The sequence below is a fragment of the Gouania willdenowi genome, chromosome 18 (assembly GCF_900634775.1).
Source record: "Gouania willdenowi chromosome 18, fGouWil2.1, whole genome shotgun sequence".
Lineage (NCBI taxonomy): Eukaryota > Metazoa > Chordata > Actinopteri > Blenniiformes > Gobiesocidae > Gouania > Gouania willdenowi.
Genome location: NC_041061.1, coordinates 23977412 through 23990952, shown reverse-complemented (window position 1 = coordinate 23990952; position 13541 = coordinate 23977412). Strand labels below are relative to the sequence as shown.

At 38.2% G+C, this 13541-nt stretch overlaps 2 protein-coding genes across 54 annotated transcripts in view; one reads left to right on the top strand and one right to left on the bottom strand.

Moving 5' to 3' along the window:
- Positions 1 to 2714, top strand: part of camk2d1 (calcium/calmodulin-dependent protein kinase (CaM kinase) II delta 1) — a 109107-nt gene extending 106393 nt beyond the window's left edge. For 5 of the 13 annotated variants that reach the window (XM_028474917.1, XM_028474913.1, XM_028474915.1 and 2 more), the window contains 2 exons: positions 750 to 978; positions 1862 to 2712. In XM_028474917.1, coding sequence (XP_028330718.1) covers positions 750 to 978; positions 1862 to 1865 — 233 coding nt within the window. In that variant the 3' untranslated portion in view covers positions 1866 to 2712. Of the gene's footprint in view, positions 1 to 749; positions 983 to 1861 lie in introns of those variants that run through there. The other 8 variants (XM_028474919.1, XM_028474914.1, XM_028474916.1 and 5 more) reach the window with 4 other exon arrangements.
- Positions 2715 to 10083: 7369 nt separating this feature from the next.
- The window catches only part of ank2b (ankyrin 2b, neuronal), a 229697-nt gene continuing 226239 nt past the window's right edge, over positions 10084 to 13541 (bottom strand). For 40 of the 41 annotated variants that reach the window (XM_028474145.1, XM_028474134.1, XM_028474137.1 and 37 more), the window contains one exon: positions 10084 to 11522. In XM_028474145.1, the coding sequence (XP_028329946.1) occupies positions 11318 to 11522 (205 nt within the window). In that variant the 3' untranslated portion in view covers positions 10084 to 11317. The remainder of the gene's footprint in view (positions 11523 to 13541) is intronic. The other variant, XM_028474150.1, reaches the window with a different exon arrangement.

Sequence of the window (13541 nt, the reverse complement as noted above, 5' to 3'; positions counted from 1 at the left end):
TCTCTAAAATATATTGTGTCACTCATTTTATTTCTTTATCAAAAGTATTCCATAAATTAACCCCTAGAACAGACAGACATCTTTGATGGTAAAATAAACATAAATTGATCTCTTAGGTTGTATTTGCTGGTCTGTAGTGAGAATTATTTTTGAACGTCTTCTGGAAGAGCATTTATTTTTGCTTTGAACATTGTGTTATTTTATAATAAACAATATCTTTAAATTTCACGAGTTTTTATTTAACAAATAATGGATGTGTGTGGTCATAATATCCTGCTTTGTTTATCAATTTTACGGCCTTTTTTTTTTTTTGCAATTTTCCTGTTTTTGGAGTCATTTTTTGTCATTTTGTGATGTTTTTGCTTTAGAAGTCATTTTTTGTGTATTTTTGTAGTCATTTTGTGTGTTTTTGGGAGTAATTGTGTGTGTTCTTGCTATTTTGTGTATTTTTTGGTTAGTTTTTGTATTTTTCATTTCTATCGTGTGTTTGGATTCATTTAGCGTATTTTTGATGTTGTTTTCCTCTGTGTTTTTGGAGTCATTTTTGTGTAGTTTTGATGTCAATTTGTGTATTTTCTGTTGTATTTTTGTATTTTTGCTGTTACTTTGTTACTTTTCTGTGGGGGCTGCACAAAATTATACTATTTTTCCATGTACTTGCCAAACCAAACCATGTAGCAACAGTTAATCCTCAGTTTTTAGTCGGCTTAATGAAAGCAGGGTGGCAGTGACATGTCTCTCTGTCTCAGCTCTGTCAAAGGGAAAGCAGCCCATCCACACCATCCTCCTCAACCCTCACGTGCACCTGATTGGTGACGAGGCGGCGTGCATCGCCTATATCCGCCTCACTCAGTACATCGACGGAAGCGGCCTGCCCCGCACCATGCAGTCTGAGGAGACGCGCATCTGGCACCGCCGCGACAGCAAGTGGCAGAACATCCACTTCCACCGCTCCGGTTCTCCTACCGTACCCACTAAGTAAGGACTCACACACTAAGTAAGGTTAACTACAGTAAGGAGTAGCAACTAACTGTCGCCCCAAAGCCCTTTGATGAAGTAATAACTCTTCTATTCATCCGTCTATGGAACACAGAGGGCCATCTGTAAGAGGGAATAAAGAGTAGAGCGTTCTGGGTCCCATCCATACAGGCAGCAAAATGATTGTCCGTTCTATGAATCTGTGATAACCACATTTATTTATTCATCTGAACAATATCTACTCTTATCCAGGAAGTTTAGTATTATTTGTCATAGTGTATAGTCGTCTTAAAGATGCAAACCCTTGTTTTAATCAGAAATAAAATGAGTTCAAAGTGACCAAAAATGGAACAATTAGTTGAAACTAGCATCTAATGGGCATAACAAACCGGTTAAATTGGCAAAAATAAGCATGAAATATGGTGAAAAGACATTAAAAGTGACAATAATGGGTCAACATGTGCAACATAAGGTGGGAAAGGGTTTAAAAGTGCTCAAAAGTTTTGAAAGTGGAAAAATGTGCAGAAAAGGCATTGTAATTTGAAGTGGCAGAAATGGGAATAACGTAGCAAAAATGCATTAAATGGAGCAAAAGTCATGGCAAGAAAAAGTGATGAAAACAGGTTTAAATATGGCAAGCTTGGTGTAGTTGCAGAAAAGGGTAAAAATAAGCAAAAACGGGCTAAACTTTAGTTTCTTAAAGGCATCTGGAAACCCAACGTTGAGAACCCCTGGTGTACGAGACTCCACATCCCACAATGCAATGAGAGAAACTTTTTGAGAGTTTCAATAGAGACCATGTCTTTTATCTGATGAATAAATGATCGTCCCTTACGACGAGCTTCGTCTCCAACATTTAATCTGTTTGTGATTTTTCTTTCAGCTGAGACGAGTGTGTGTGTCTGTGACTACAAACCGCCTACAGCAGACCCAGCCTACCAACAACCAATCCCTCGCCCTCCTTTGCTTGAGCGCCGCCCTTTGTGTGTTGTTTACATATTATCTCTACTGGACTGAAAAACCTATCATTCACATCCATTGGAAAAAAAAAAAACAAGCGAAACGTTGGGATGACTTGATTGGGTGGTTAACGCTTTAGATCCCGTACGTGTGAAGTGAGGAATTCTGCTGTAATGTGTGAGCCTCGCTGGTATCATGCAGTGATGTGTTCATTCCAGCTTCCGTGATGTGTTTGGGCCGCTTTAGGCAACATGACCAAGACTTTACATATCTGAATATCTCATGGCAAACACCTCGTGTTTTATTGCTTTCTCTTAAGCTGCTACGGGGCGCAGATTGTGAAGTTGCACATGCTGAAATACACAGCACATTTAGCAACAAACTGCGTTTAAGAAATGTATCACAATGTTTGTATTTCTTTTGACCTGATTTACAGCAATGTTTGAAATATTTTATTCCTCGTGAAAATATAATGTCAATGTTGAATCTAAATGTTAATTTTAAATGTAAAAGTTAAATCTAAATGTAAATGTGAAATCAAAATATTAAATGTAAATGTTAAATTTAAATGTTAAATTTAAGATTTAGATTGAGATTTAACACTTAAGATGTAGATTTAGTATACGATTTAACACTTAAGATGAAGATTTAGATTGAGATTTAATATTCAACATTTAGATTTAACTTTTAAATTTAGATTTAACTTTTAAATCTAAATTTATATTTCAATCTAGCAATTAGATTTGGATTTTACATTTAAGATTTAGATATAACATGTATATTTAAATCTAACATTCAGATTTTATATTTAGCATTTAGATGTAATATTTCACGTTTAGATTTAATTTGTTATATCTTTACAAAAAAAGAAATATCATACATTTCACAAGTACTGCTGTAAATCTGGTCAAAAGTAACATTAAAAAAAAATTCACATATATTTTTTAAATGTGGTTTGTTGCTAAAAGTTGCTGTTTATTTTAGCACGCACAACTTTACAATGGGCGTCTTATAGGCTGCATCCTAAAATCAGAAGACTTTCTCTCCTTTACGTTTTAATTTGTTGAGGAACGTTTTAATTTGTTGAGGAAGAGTTGATACAACCTCAGTTAGTTTTCAAAGCACATAGAAATATAACCCTGTTGGTTTACTACAACCTGCAAACTGGAATTTATTTTTTAAACTGTGTCTAAATGTGTGCCAATGTTTCTTTATATACTGTGTATATATATATACATATATATATATATATAGTTTCAACCATGTTTCTGACTTTTTGTATGTTTTTTTTTTTTTTTGCAAATTCCCGTTCATATGAATACTTACACCAATTAGCCATTACATTATTATTACTGTTGTGTAAAATTAAGATGTATACCTCAACGTTTCTCTGTTAAAAGCAGATTTGGTTTAGATTTAGATGATAAATACTGATCACTGGGTGAGAGCGTCGCCAAAACATGCAGCTCTGGTGAGGATTTCCTGAATTACGGGTGTTGGTTTTGATTACAAAAAAAGGTGAGTTTAAATGGGTGATAAATGATGCACGGGGAGCGTTCCATGATGGCGAGTCGCTTGGGTAATACAGAGCACACGTCTGAATAGTGTATTTATATACATATAAAATGTACTTTTAAGATAAATTGGGTGAAAACATTTCCATGTTATTGATGGATCTTTAACGTTAATCACTCTTAATCACTGACTTGTATATTTTGATGATTTGATTTCCTTCCTCCCATCATCCTTTTTCTTTTTTGGCCCCGTGTGTGTGTGTGTGTGTGTGTGTGTGTGTGTGTGTGTGTGTGTGTGTGTGTGTGTGTGTGTGTGTGTGTGTGTGTGTGTGTGTGTGTGTGTGTGTGTGTGTGTGTGTGTGTGTGTGTGTGTGTGTGTGTGTGTGTGTGTGTGTGTGTGTGTGTGTGTGTGTGTGTGTGTGTGTGTGTGAATAACTGAGCTGTGAAAGCACCACTCTGTTACACTGTGATGTGTTGGGTTTATGGGGAATGGGGTCTGTTTGGGTTTTTAAACACATTCTGATTTGTTGGTGTTGCTTCCTGAGATTTCTTTCTTTAGCGTATTAAGTCATGACATCACACAAACTTTCTGTTCATCACAGCAAAATTCTTTGTGAAAACACGTCCTGATTGGATGCTGAGGGGGACGAGCTCAGTGTATGTTCAACCAATATCAAATAAAGTGTGCGATTTATGCCGACATGAGTTGTTTTTGTTATGGCTGTGTAGGAAGCCTCATGATTACTCTGCAATCAGTGAGTGGTGAAAGGTTTAGGTTGTCATGGAAACGAGGTGGATTACGTTTCCCATGTCTCACGGCTCTTCATTAAAAGTTTTCTTGATTTTTGCTGGAAATTGTTTGGCAGCTTCAAATTGCCTGAAACAAGAGTCTTTGCATTAAGTGTGGAAATGATTTGATATCATTGATATCACCCATAGATAAGCTTTACTAGTACTCACATTTGGAGTACATGTTTTACTAGTGCTCGAGTAGTCGAGTACTACTGGTAATCCCTAGATGCTCATAAGTGGGTGGGGAAAAGCAGATTCAGGCTTTTAACTATATTACAACCAATCAGGGAAAAGTTCCAGCCAGATTCATTTTGTCTTTTTGAATAGTATAAGTTGAGGTTTCATCTATTCAGACAAGGTTTTTCAGAAATGTTTTATCTCCCAACATGTTTCAACTGCCAGTCTTCATCAGAGAATTTCCAGCAAGATAAGAATGTCCTGAAAAACCTTGTCTGAATAAATGAAACCTCAACTTTACATACTATTCAAAAAGAAGACAATTAATCTGGCTGGAACTATTACATAGAAGTCAAGTGAAACTTCAAAGGAACCATCAAAGGCGATCAGCAGAGTTCAACTCCCCTGACAAAAACTGGAGGTTGACAGTCGAAACATGTCGGGAGATAAACATTTCCTAAAAAACCTTGTCTAAATAGAAAAAAAACCTCAACTCCACCAATCAGGGAGCTGCATTTGGTTATAATCCCTCCTACTTTATTCGCATTAGGTCTACTAGCATTGGTCGTAAATGTTTTTGCTGCACTAGTTGAAGAAAGCAGTCTACTGGTACTACTAAACAAACTTTTTGTGTTACTAGTAGTACTAGTACACTTAAATTATGGTAATAGTAAAAACTCTGCTAGGAGACAATTTTCTGTTACTACAACAAAATAGTCTACTAGCAGTACTAGTAAAAACTCAAAGCTTTACTAGTACTGCTAGTTGACTATTTTGTTGTAACAGAAAATTGTCCGCTCATTGCGCGGGCGGCATCAAGATAAGGCGATCTGGGGCGCTTGGTTGGTGCGCCTGGTGGCCGGCGGGGCAACTTGTAGCGTCCCCTTGGTTCCCTAGGCGGCTATGGGCGTGGCCGTCATCCCTGGGGGGGGACTGCTCTCGGTGCTGCTTCCATTCCGGGTCCTTCTGGCCTGGGGTCCGATCCCTGCTGGCTCTGGGCCCGCCGGCTGCCCGTTCAGCGTGGCTCTGGCGGTCTGCTGGGTGTGGGCCTTGGCTCCTCTGCTGGGGTCTTGGGCAGGGGGCTGTCTGGGCCCTCCCCTTGGGGGGGTGGGTGTGTGTGGGGGGGGGGTGCTGGCTGGGGGCCTTGGGGTTGGGATCGGTGGCGGGATGCGCTGGGTACTAGGCTCCTTGGGGCTTTCTCGGATGTGTGTATGGGGGGGCGGTGGCTGCTTCTGGGATCTCAGGGGCATCTGGAGGGCTGCTCTGCCGTGGGGGGGTGGCCTGGGGCTCCTTGGCCCCCACTCTTTCTGCTAGCCTGGCTGCATCTGCGGGCCCAGGGCGGCTCCTGGATTTGCAGTAGCGGTTTTTGCACATACACTGGTCTACAATGCACTGGCACGCCTTGGGATGTGGGATAAAACTCGTACTGGGCTTAACTTTAGACACGTTGATCCCAAATACCTGCTTTAGGTACTACCACTCACTCATTCCCCCTGTCCACAGCCACCACCATTATAGCTAAGCTTCACACTTGTCACCAGACTGGCTTGATTACACAACATAATAAGCACAATGTGTTCTACTACAACTTCACATCTCACCCTCACTGTAAAATAATATATTCTAACCCCACCCTTTCTATTTCCTGCCTTGAGTCTCTCCTCCCTGCTCCCCTCCACCACCACCCCCTCCCCCTTGGTGTAACACTGCTCTCCCTTTTTATATCCTCCCTATAATAAAAGATTTCTCACCCTTCCTTAGGGAGGGCTGGTGATAGTCACAATTAAGCAATAAAATAAATTAATTTATTTAATTGCAATAACAAAACATGCGTTGCTGTCTCATAATGATTGCACTTCTTGTAGTGTTGACCTTTGACAACATGTGCAGACAAGTGGAAGAAAAAAGAAAACTGTCCACTAGTAGAGGATTTAGCTTCGCTAGTAAGGTTGACTCAGGCACTAATGCATAAAAAAAAATACTAGTGAAACAAAAATGTTGTTCACTAGTACGACTAGTACACAAAATTGTATAGATCAGGGGTCTGCAACCTGCGGCTCTGGAGCCACATGTGGCTCTTTGACTCTTTTGCAATGGCTCTAGATAGCTTTCAAAAACTTAATAAAATAATTAATTATTATTTCTTACAGAGGGTATTGATGAATAATGACATTAACTTCAAATAAAATTAGGATAAAAACAATTTGTTAACCAAAAAATAAATCACTTTGTGCAATAACTTGCACCTGTGGCTAACCTTAAGTTGTAATGAAATCCCTGGTAAGATAACAAAACTAACAAAAAGACTATTCTGGAAGAAAATACACTGCTTGATATGTTGCGAGAAATTAAATTCATTAACTCATGAAATTATTTGATATTATTTCAACTTTATAGAATTTTATACACTGTATTGTTTGCATTGAGAAGGGTATTTTTTTTTTTTTTTTTTTTTTTTCGGCTCCAGAAGGACTTTAATCCTGGAGAGATTGGGCAAAATGGCTCCTTTGAGAGTAAAGGTTGCTGACCCCTGGTATAGATGAATGCACTATGCCCTTCTGTTTCTCCAGGTGTTAAAGAAATACTGAATATTTCATTTCATTATCTTCATAATGAAATACAGATCTAATTTGGATGAAACCTGATGAAGTAATTGAGGAACCAACCCGACAGAACTGAGTAAAAAGTCTTGAAGATTGGTAAATTACCAACAGAGCTGGATTTTTAAATATTCTGCCAATGATGACAGATTTTTTTTTTTTTTTTTAAACTGATCCGGAATCAGTATTGATCTGGATCCCCTTCAAAATGTTGTGGAATCTTCCATGGCATAAAGTCTATCTTTGTTGGCAAAATTCTTAACCAAAATTTAACCAAACAAATACATGCCAGTAAAAATATGACCTCCTTGACAGAGGTAATATATTCTTGGTAATCGTAGATGCAGTCTATCAGCCTTGTGCCTTCTTCCTGTTTTCAGTTTTCCCACGGTGCAAAAAGTGTCACAACCCACAACTTCCCATCATCAGCACAGTTCCCGTAGTACATTTTACTGCCGTTTCTACTACATGTGGAACTGATAAAAACCTGATTGGTTCTCTCTGATTTCACTCACACCAGATTATATTTTAAAGTTTGAATAAACCCTGAGGTTTTGTCTGACATGTGTCTGACTTGAAACTAAAAAAGAAACCAAAACATTGAATATGGGCGGGACTCCTGGAAAGATTAGGACACGGCAAATCTATCCTGTATAATCTCCATAGAACAACTATGCTATGCTAATAACAGTATCTAATTAATACGATAACTCTTTTTTTCACAATTCCCTCAATCCAAACACCCGATTTCATTTAGACTTTCTTTTTTGGGCTGAATCTGGTCGGTTCGTGATGGCCTCGATTTAGCCTGAATGTAGTTGTAGAAATTAGGTTTTGATTGGACCGTTCGATGTGGTCCAATATTAGCTCAAGAATAGTCGTTGAAAATGTGGTTGTTTTATGATGGTCTATATAGTTAGAAAATGTAGCCCAAATATAGTTAACGATTGGGTTGTGTTTGGGCGGTCACATTTGGTCCAGGTTTAGCCCAAAAATCATTAGACTTTCTCATTTCGGCCAAGTGAAGCTTAAAACTTTTAACTGTATTTTTTGTACCAAAGTAGGCCAAAAATAAGTATATACTGTATATATAAAACACTATTCAATAGTAATATGAAAATGACAACTAATAGGGTCATTGTAGTTTGTTTATTTTACTTATTTTGAACTGACTCCCGCCAATTAGCATCTGTCGTCTGAGTTTATAAAAGGGGCGGGGCCAACAGTGGTTTGTGACCCAAACAAACCACCATTCTCAGCCAATAGCAAAATTTAATTATAATAGCTGGGTTTTAACCCATAGAAGGTAGTCACTTAAAGTTTTACTACAAAATACACCAAATTGAAATACTTTGACTGAAATGTCAAGAGTTGGACAAGGATCAATCAACAACACAACTTCCTACCCAAATACATTTGTTTTCATCAGTATAAAGGGATTTTGTGGATTTAGTTTCTCATTAAATTAATCCCTTTGTGTGAGTGGAAGAGTGAGAATTGATGCTGGTTGAACTCCAGTGCATAGAAACCCAAATTGAATGGTTTTTCTTCAGTCCATTAATTCCATAACTAGACTTCTATCCATTAAACCAGGACTGTCACTATCACAGATGTTGGGAGTCTTATGCACATCGTTCGGTTCCTTTAGTCCGCGTTCATCTGCTGTGAGGAATAAAGAAAGACCTCATCTCTGTTTGACACATGTACACTTTTATTGTTGTGCCATGTACACACTGCAGCTGCTATGCCTTGTTAGCCTTGTTAGCATGTCAGGTTTATTTTAAAGTACTCGTACATGCCCGTATAGATATTTAGCACTGGTATTATGTATATTTTTAAGCCACTATAGAAAGAAAATGCGTGTTTATTAAATCTGTGGGCTTTTTAAACCAGTTTTTTTTTTTTTTGGTAATTGTTTTGATCACATTTAAAGAGCATTTTTGCACATCTAATAAAATCCAACCTGTGATCAGTCAATTTTCCATTTCAGCAAAACTGTTTCTACATTGGCAACAAAATGAATGATTTTTTTTTTTTTTTTTTTTAAATGTATGTTTATAAAGCATTGAAAGATGCACATGGGCAGAGTTTCCTCTTACAAGGTCACAGACAGGCAATAAATAAATACAGTGAAGTCAGTAAAAGTCGGCCTTTAGTGAACACAATGACAAGGAAAAGTCTGTTTGAGCAGTTTTAATGTCAATAGTTTAATCATCTTTGTCTAATGAATCATTACAATTCTAACTTGTATTTATAATATATAATATTTAGTGTATTTATCATTAAGTTTGTCACTTTTGGACAAAAAACTGTCTGTGTTGCTTAGTGATGAGCCTTTTTGCCTCATTTTCAATGTGTGAAAACTGTCTGAATTGTAAATTTAAACGCTTTTGGACCTTCAAAGTGTTACTTATGACAGCAGATTTAGTTTTAGTCTATTGACTAAAAGCTACTTAGCTTTAGTCATGAGGACTATGTCAGTTTCAGTATTGTGTAGACTAAATTTGTTTTAGTCGACTAAAATATAAAGCACATCAGTTAGCATTGATCAGCCTGATATGGGATAGTATTAATATTAACGTTTGATCAAAGGGCCACATTATCAACCTTCATGTCAGCATTTAGAACAATGACCAATCTGAGCGTAAACACAGGAACGAACAAAGAGTTTTATAGTAATTCTGTGTGTTTTTCTGTCATTATGTGTCGTCTTCCCGGTTATGAGGCATTTTCTGCATTTCTGTTGTCCTTTTGTGTATTTTCTCTCTAAAATGTATGTTTTTTGGATTCACATTGTGTGTTTATGTTGTCATTTTGCTTTTTTTTTTAAAGTTATTTTTGTTGTCATTGCTTGTTAGTACTGTGGGTTTGCATAGTCATTTTTTCTTGTCTTTTTGTGTACTTCTGTTGACCTTTTCTGTAATTTTTTTAATTTATTTTTTTGCTTTGTGTTATTTGTAGTAATTTGTGTATTACTATTGTTGTTTTGTTCATTTTTTGTAGTATTTTCTGTTTTTCTTGTCTTTTACTGTTTTTCCTGCATTGTTGTAATTCTTTGTAAATTTTTTTTTTTAATGTATGCTTGATGCTGTGTTGTGTATTTTTCTGTCATTTTGTACGTTTACTTTGGGGGCCGCATCAAATTAGACCAAGAGCTGCATGTGGCCCCCGGGCCGCCAGTTGCCAAAGACCACATGGTCCATCTAAAGGCCGCAAGCACAATCGGCTTCCTTCCAATCGGATCACTTACCGACTTGTCCCGCCTTCCAAACAAAAAATATTTAATTTGATATCTTTCAAAAAAGAACCTGAGTTCTGATTGAATTTTGTCCCATGTGAACTTTATATTGTAGTTTTATTAATTGACAGAAATATCCGTATGTTTTTGTTCACATGTGCTCGTCTTTAATTAGTCACAGTCTTTGTATGTTAAAAAAAACATAGTCGACCACAATTATGACAAACATTTTTAGTCAACAAAATGAACACTAGTTGGAAGGTAGAGGTTTTGTGGAGTCTATCGACGATTAAAACGACACAACCAGACTTTTACTTTGAAAGTGTTCACAACAGGAAGGTGTGTGGTTTGTTTAAAGGAAAGCAGCACATTTAAAGGTGGATGTTTAAAACACCAGCACATCAGAAATGAGTGTTCAGGTCAAATCAAAGCATTCCTCATCACGGGATTCACTCCCACTATACACACACACACACACACTACACACACACACACTCACACTTGGAGACAGAGAAAAGGTGAACACACAACACACTTTAAGATAGGTGAACTAAAGGAGGGCAGATGCATGATGGGAAGACAGCAGGGTGTGAGCACACACAGCCTCTGTAAACATAAATGGGTGAGTCGTAGTTGTGTGTGTGGCTGTAGAAAGAGTTTGTGACACATTGGCTCCCAGCAGTTCATATTCTCCTCCCACACGTCCATTCTCCAGCTGAGTCGGTGCATGTACAGCAGGTTCAGGTGAGCTAACGGATAAGGAAGTGCTTCCATTTTCCCATCAGTTCAGTCGGGATTTCTCTCCCGTTTTCCTTTATTTACAGTGTGTACAACAGTTGTTCAGGAAGAGGCGCGTGTGTGTGGGACCAAACGTCCGAGACGCTCCGATGTCACAGTCCGAAAGGCCGATAATTGACGACATTAAAGGGGGTGATCTTTGGTCACGATCCGAGCAAAGGAAAGGTGAAGCACTACAATACTGTTCTGTAGTCTGACGGAGCCCAAAGGACAAAAAACAAGGTCAGCAGAGAGGGAGGACGTGGAACCCAAGGAGAGGGTCAGCCAAGATTCTCCTTCTCCTCTTCCTCCTCGTCCTCGTGGTCATCCTCGCAGTAACGTTGGAGCAGTTGGTGCAGATGCTGTTGCAGGGTGTCGGGCTGCAGGGCGTCCTGGGTGTCATCCACACGTTCCAGGTGCACATGCTTCCCCTGGGAGTCCCTCACTACAGTCCTCTTCTGAGTGCGCGACTTACACATTTGACTTCTGTGGAGTCGCAACAAACACAGCAGGGTTAGGGTCAATTACATTTTTAAATTACTTACGTTGTCACAGACTGGGTTTACCTCTGACTGCTACGTACTGAGATGTACCCGTGCTGGAATTGCTGGAATCATGTTTTTTTTGGAGAATAAACTATTCCCATTTGTATTGAGATTGTCACATGACACACTATTACTTTACTCAAGACTCAGATTGTCACTCACTCAGCACGGCTCAGGTAGCAAAAATCACAGAGATGCACATATTCGGACTTGGGCGGAGCAGACCTTTCCGCTGACACCCGACCGGAGCACTATCGACGATGGAGCCGCTTTCACACTGCTCTCTCCCATAGACACAGTAAGGAGGCGACACCCTTCCCACGCGCTGGCATGGTTTCAGCCAGAGCCGTATAGAGAGAGAGTGTTCACTGCAATGGTTCGTTTTCTTTTACAGCAATGGTGGCTCATGGAGCGTCACAATCATTCCAGGAAGTGAGCAGTTGACTGTTGCAGCGCAATGAAGCTAGTGTGGATTCCACAGTTTGTGAGGCACTTTTGAACGGTAAGACGTATTTAAAAACTTCCGGGAACAAATTCAGTCTTACATGAATCACGTGACGGTCAAGCATTTCGAACTTCCGTTGTTGCAACTTTCTCTCTATACGGCCCTGGTTCCAGCGCCTCTACCTGACACGCCCCCAGCGAGAAGTGCTTGTTTTTACATGATTTTGAGATCTAATTTTATATATTTAGGAATTGTTTTCATTTTTTAAAATTTGGATCAATGACACATGTTTCTGTTGTGTGACAAACTCAGAACACAAATGTATTTCTGCTTTACACAGACTTTGACCTAGCGTTAGCCTAGCAATAGCAATAGCCTAACAATAGCATTGACACTAATCTAGAATTAACCTAGCATTAGCCTAACAATAGTAATAACCTAGCATTAGCTTAGCAATATCAGAAACCGAGCAATAGCATTAAGCTGACATTTGCCGAGCAATAACCTTAACCTAGCATTAGCACTAACCTAGTATTAGCTTAGCCACATTTTAATAACTGTTAATTACATATGTGATAGAACTGTAACATGGTTCCCCAGTTTGGCATTTAATTAATGTATAAATCACAGATTTTATATCAAATATCTGAATTCCTTTTCAATTCAATGGTGATTACAACTGCAACACATTTTTCCAGTTACAATTAAAATTGTTTCATAATTGTAATTAATTATCAATTACAATTATAATTGACCCCAACCCTGAAACCAAGAGTAACAACTCAGCAGCAATTACATACCATGTAGTTTATACTAGAGATGGGAGATATTATTGGTCTGTATTACTGTATTACTGGTTGGGTTTTCCATATTAATATTGAACAAAACTATAAATGCTTTTGCTTAAAAATACATCTAGAGAGGGAGTGTATGTATGTATGTGTGTGTCATTATGGGTTAATATCAGAAGTTTAGTGTACGACAATAACAGCAAAAAGCTAATACTGAACATCTCCAGTTTATTCACCATTTATCTCTTATCTTCTACACTGCCTCTCTGCTGCCACCGTGTGGTCATGCTTTGAAAGCAGTTAGGATGTGACGTCACAATGTGTGAAACTCAATCAGGAGGAATGTTTACAACCATAAAACATGCTGTTTGCTTATGAAAGCATATCTATAGCATAATTAAATTTAAAATGGATTAATAGACACGTGCATCGTCCAGGCAACAACGTTATTAATACACTGTGAGAGACAGAATTCTTCTTTGTTTGTAGGCGTCAAATACTTATTTTTAATGCAAAAAAATTGCAAATAAATTCTTCAAAAATCCTACAATGTGATTTCCTGGATTTTTTTCCCCACATTCTGTCTCTTACAGTTGAGGTATACCTATGATGAAAACTACAGACCTCTCTCATCTTTTTAAGTGGAACAACTTGCACAATCGGTGGCTTCCAAATACTTTTTTGCCCCACTGTATGTTCATAATATTTTCTAATTTAATCTAAA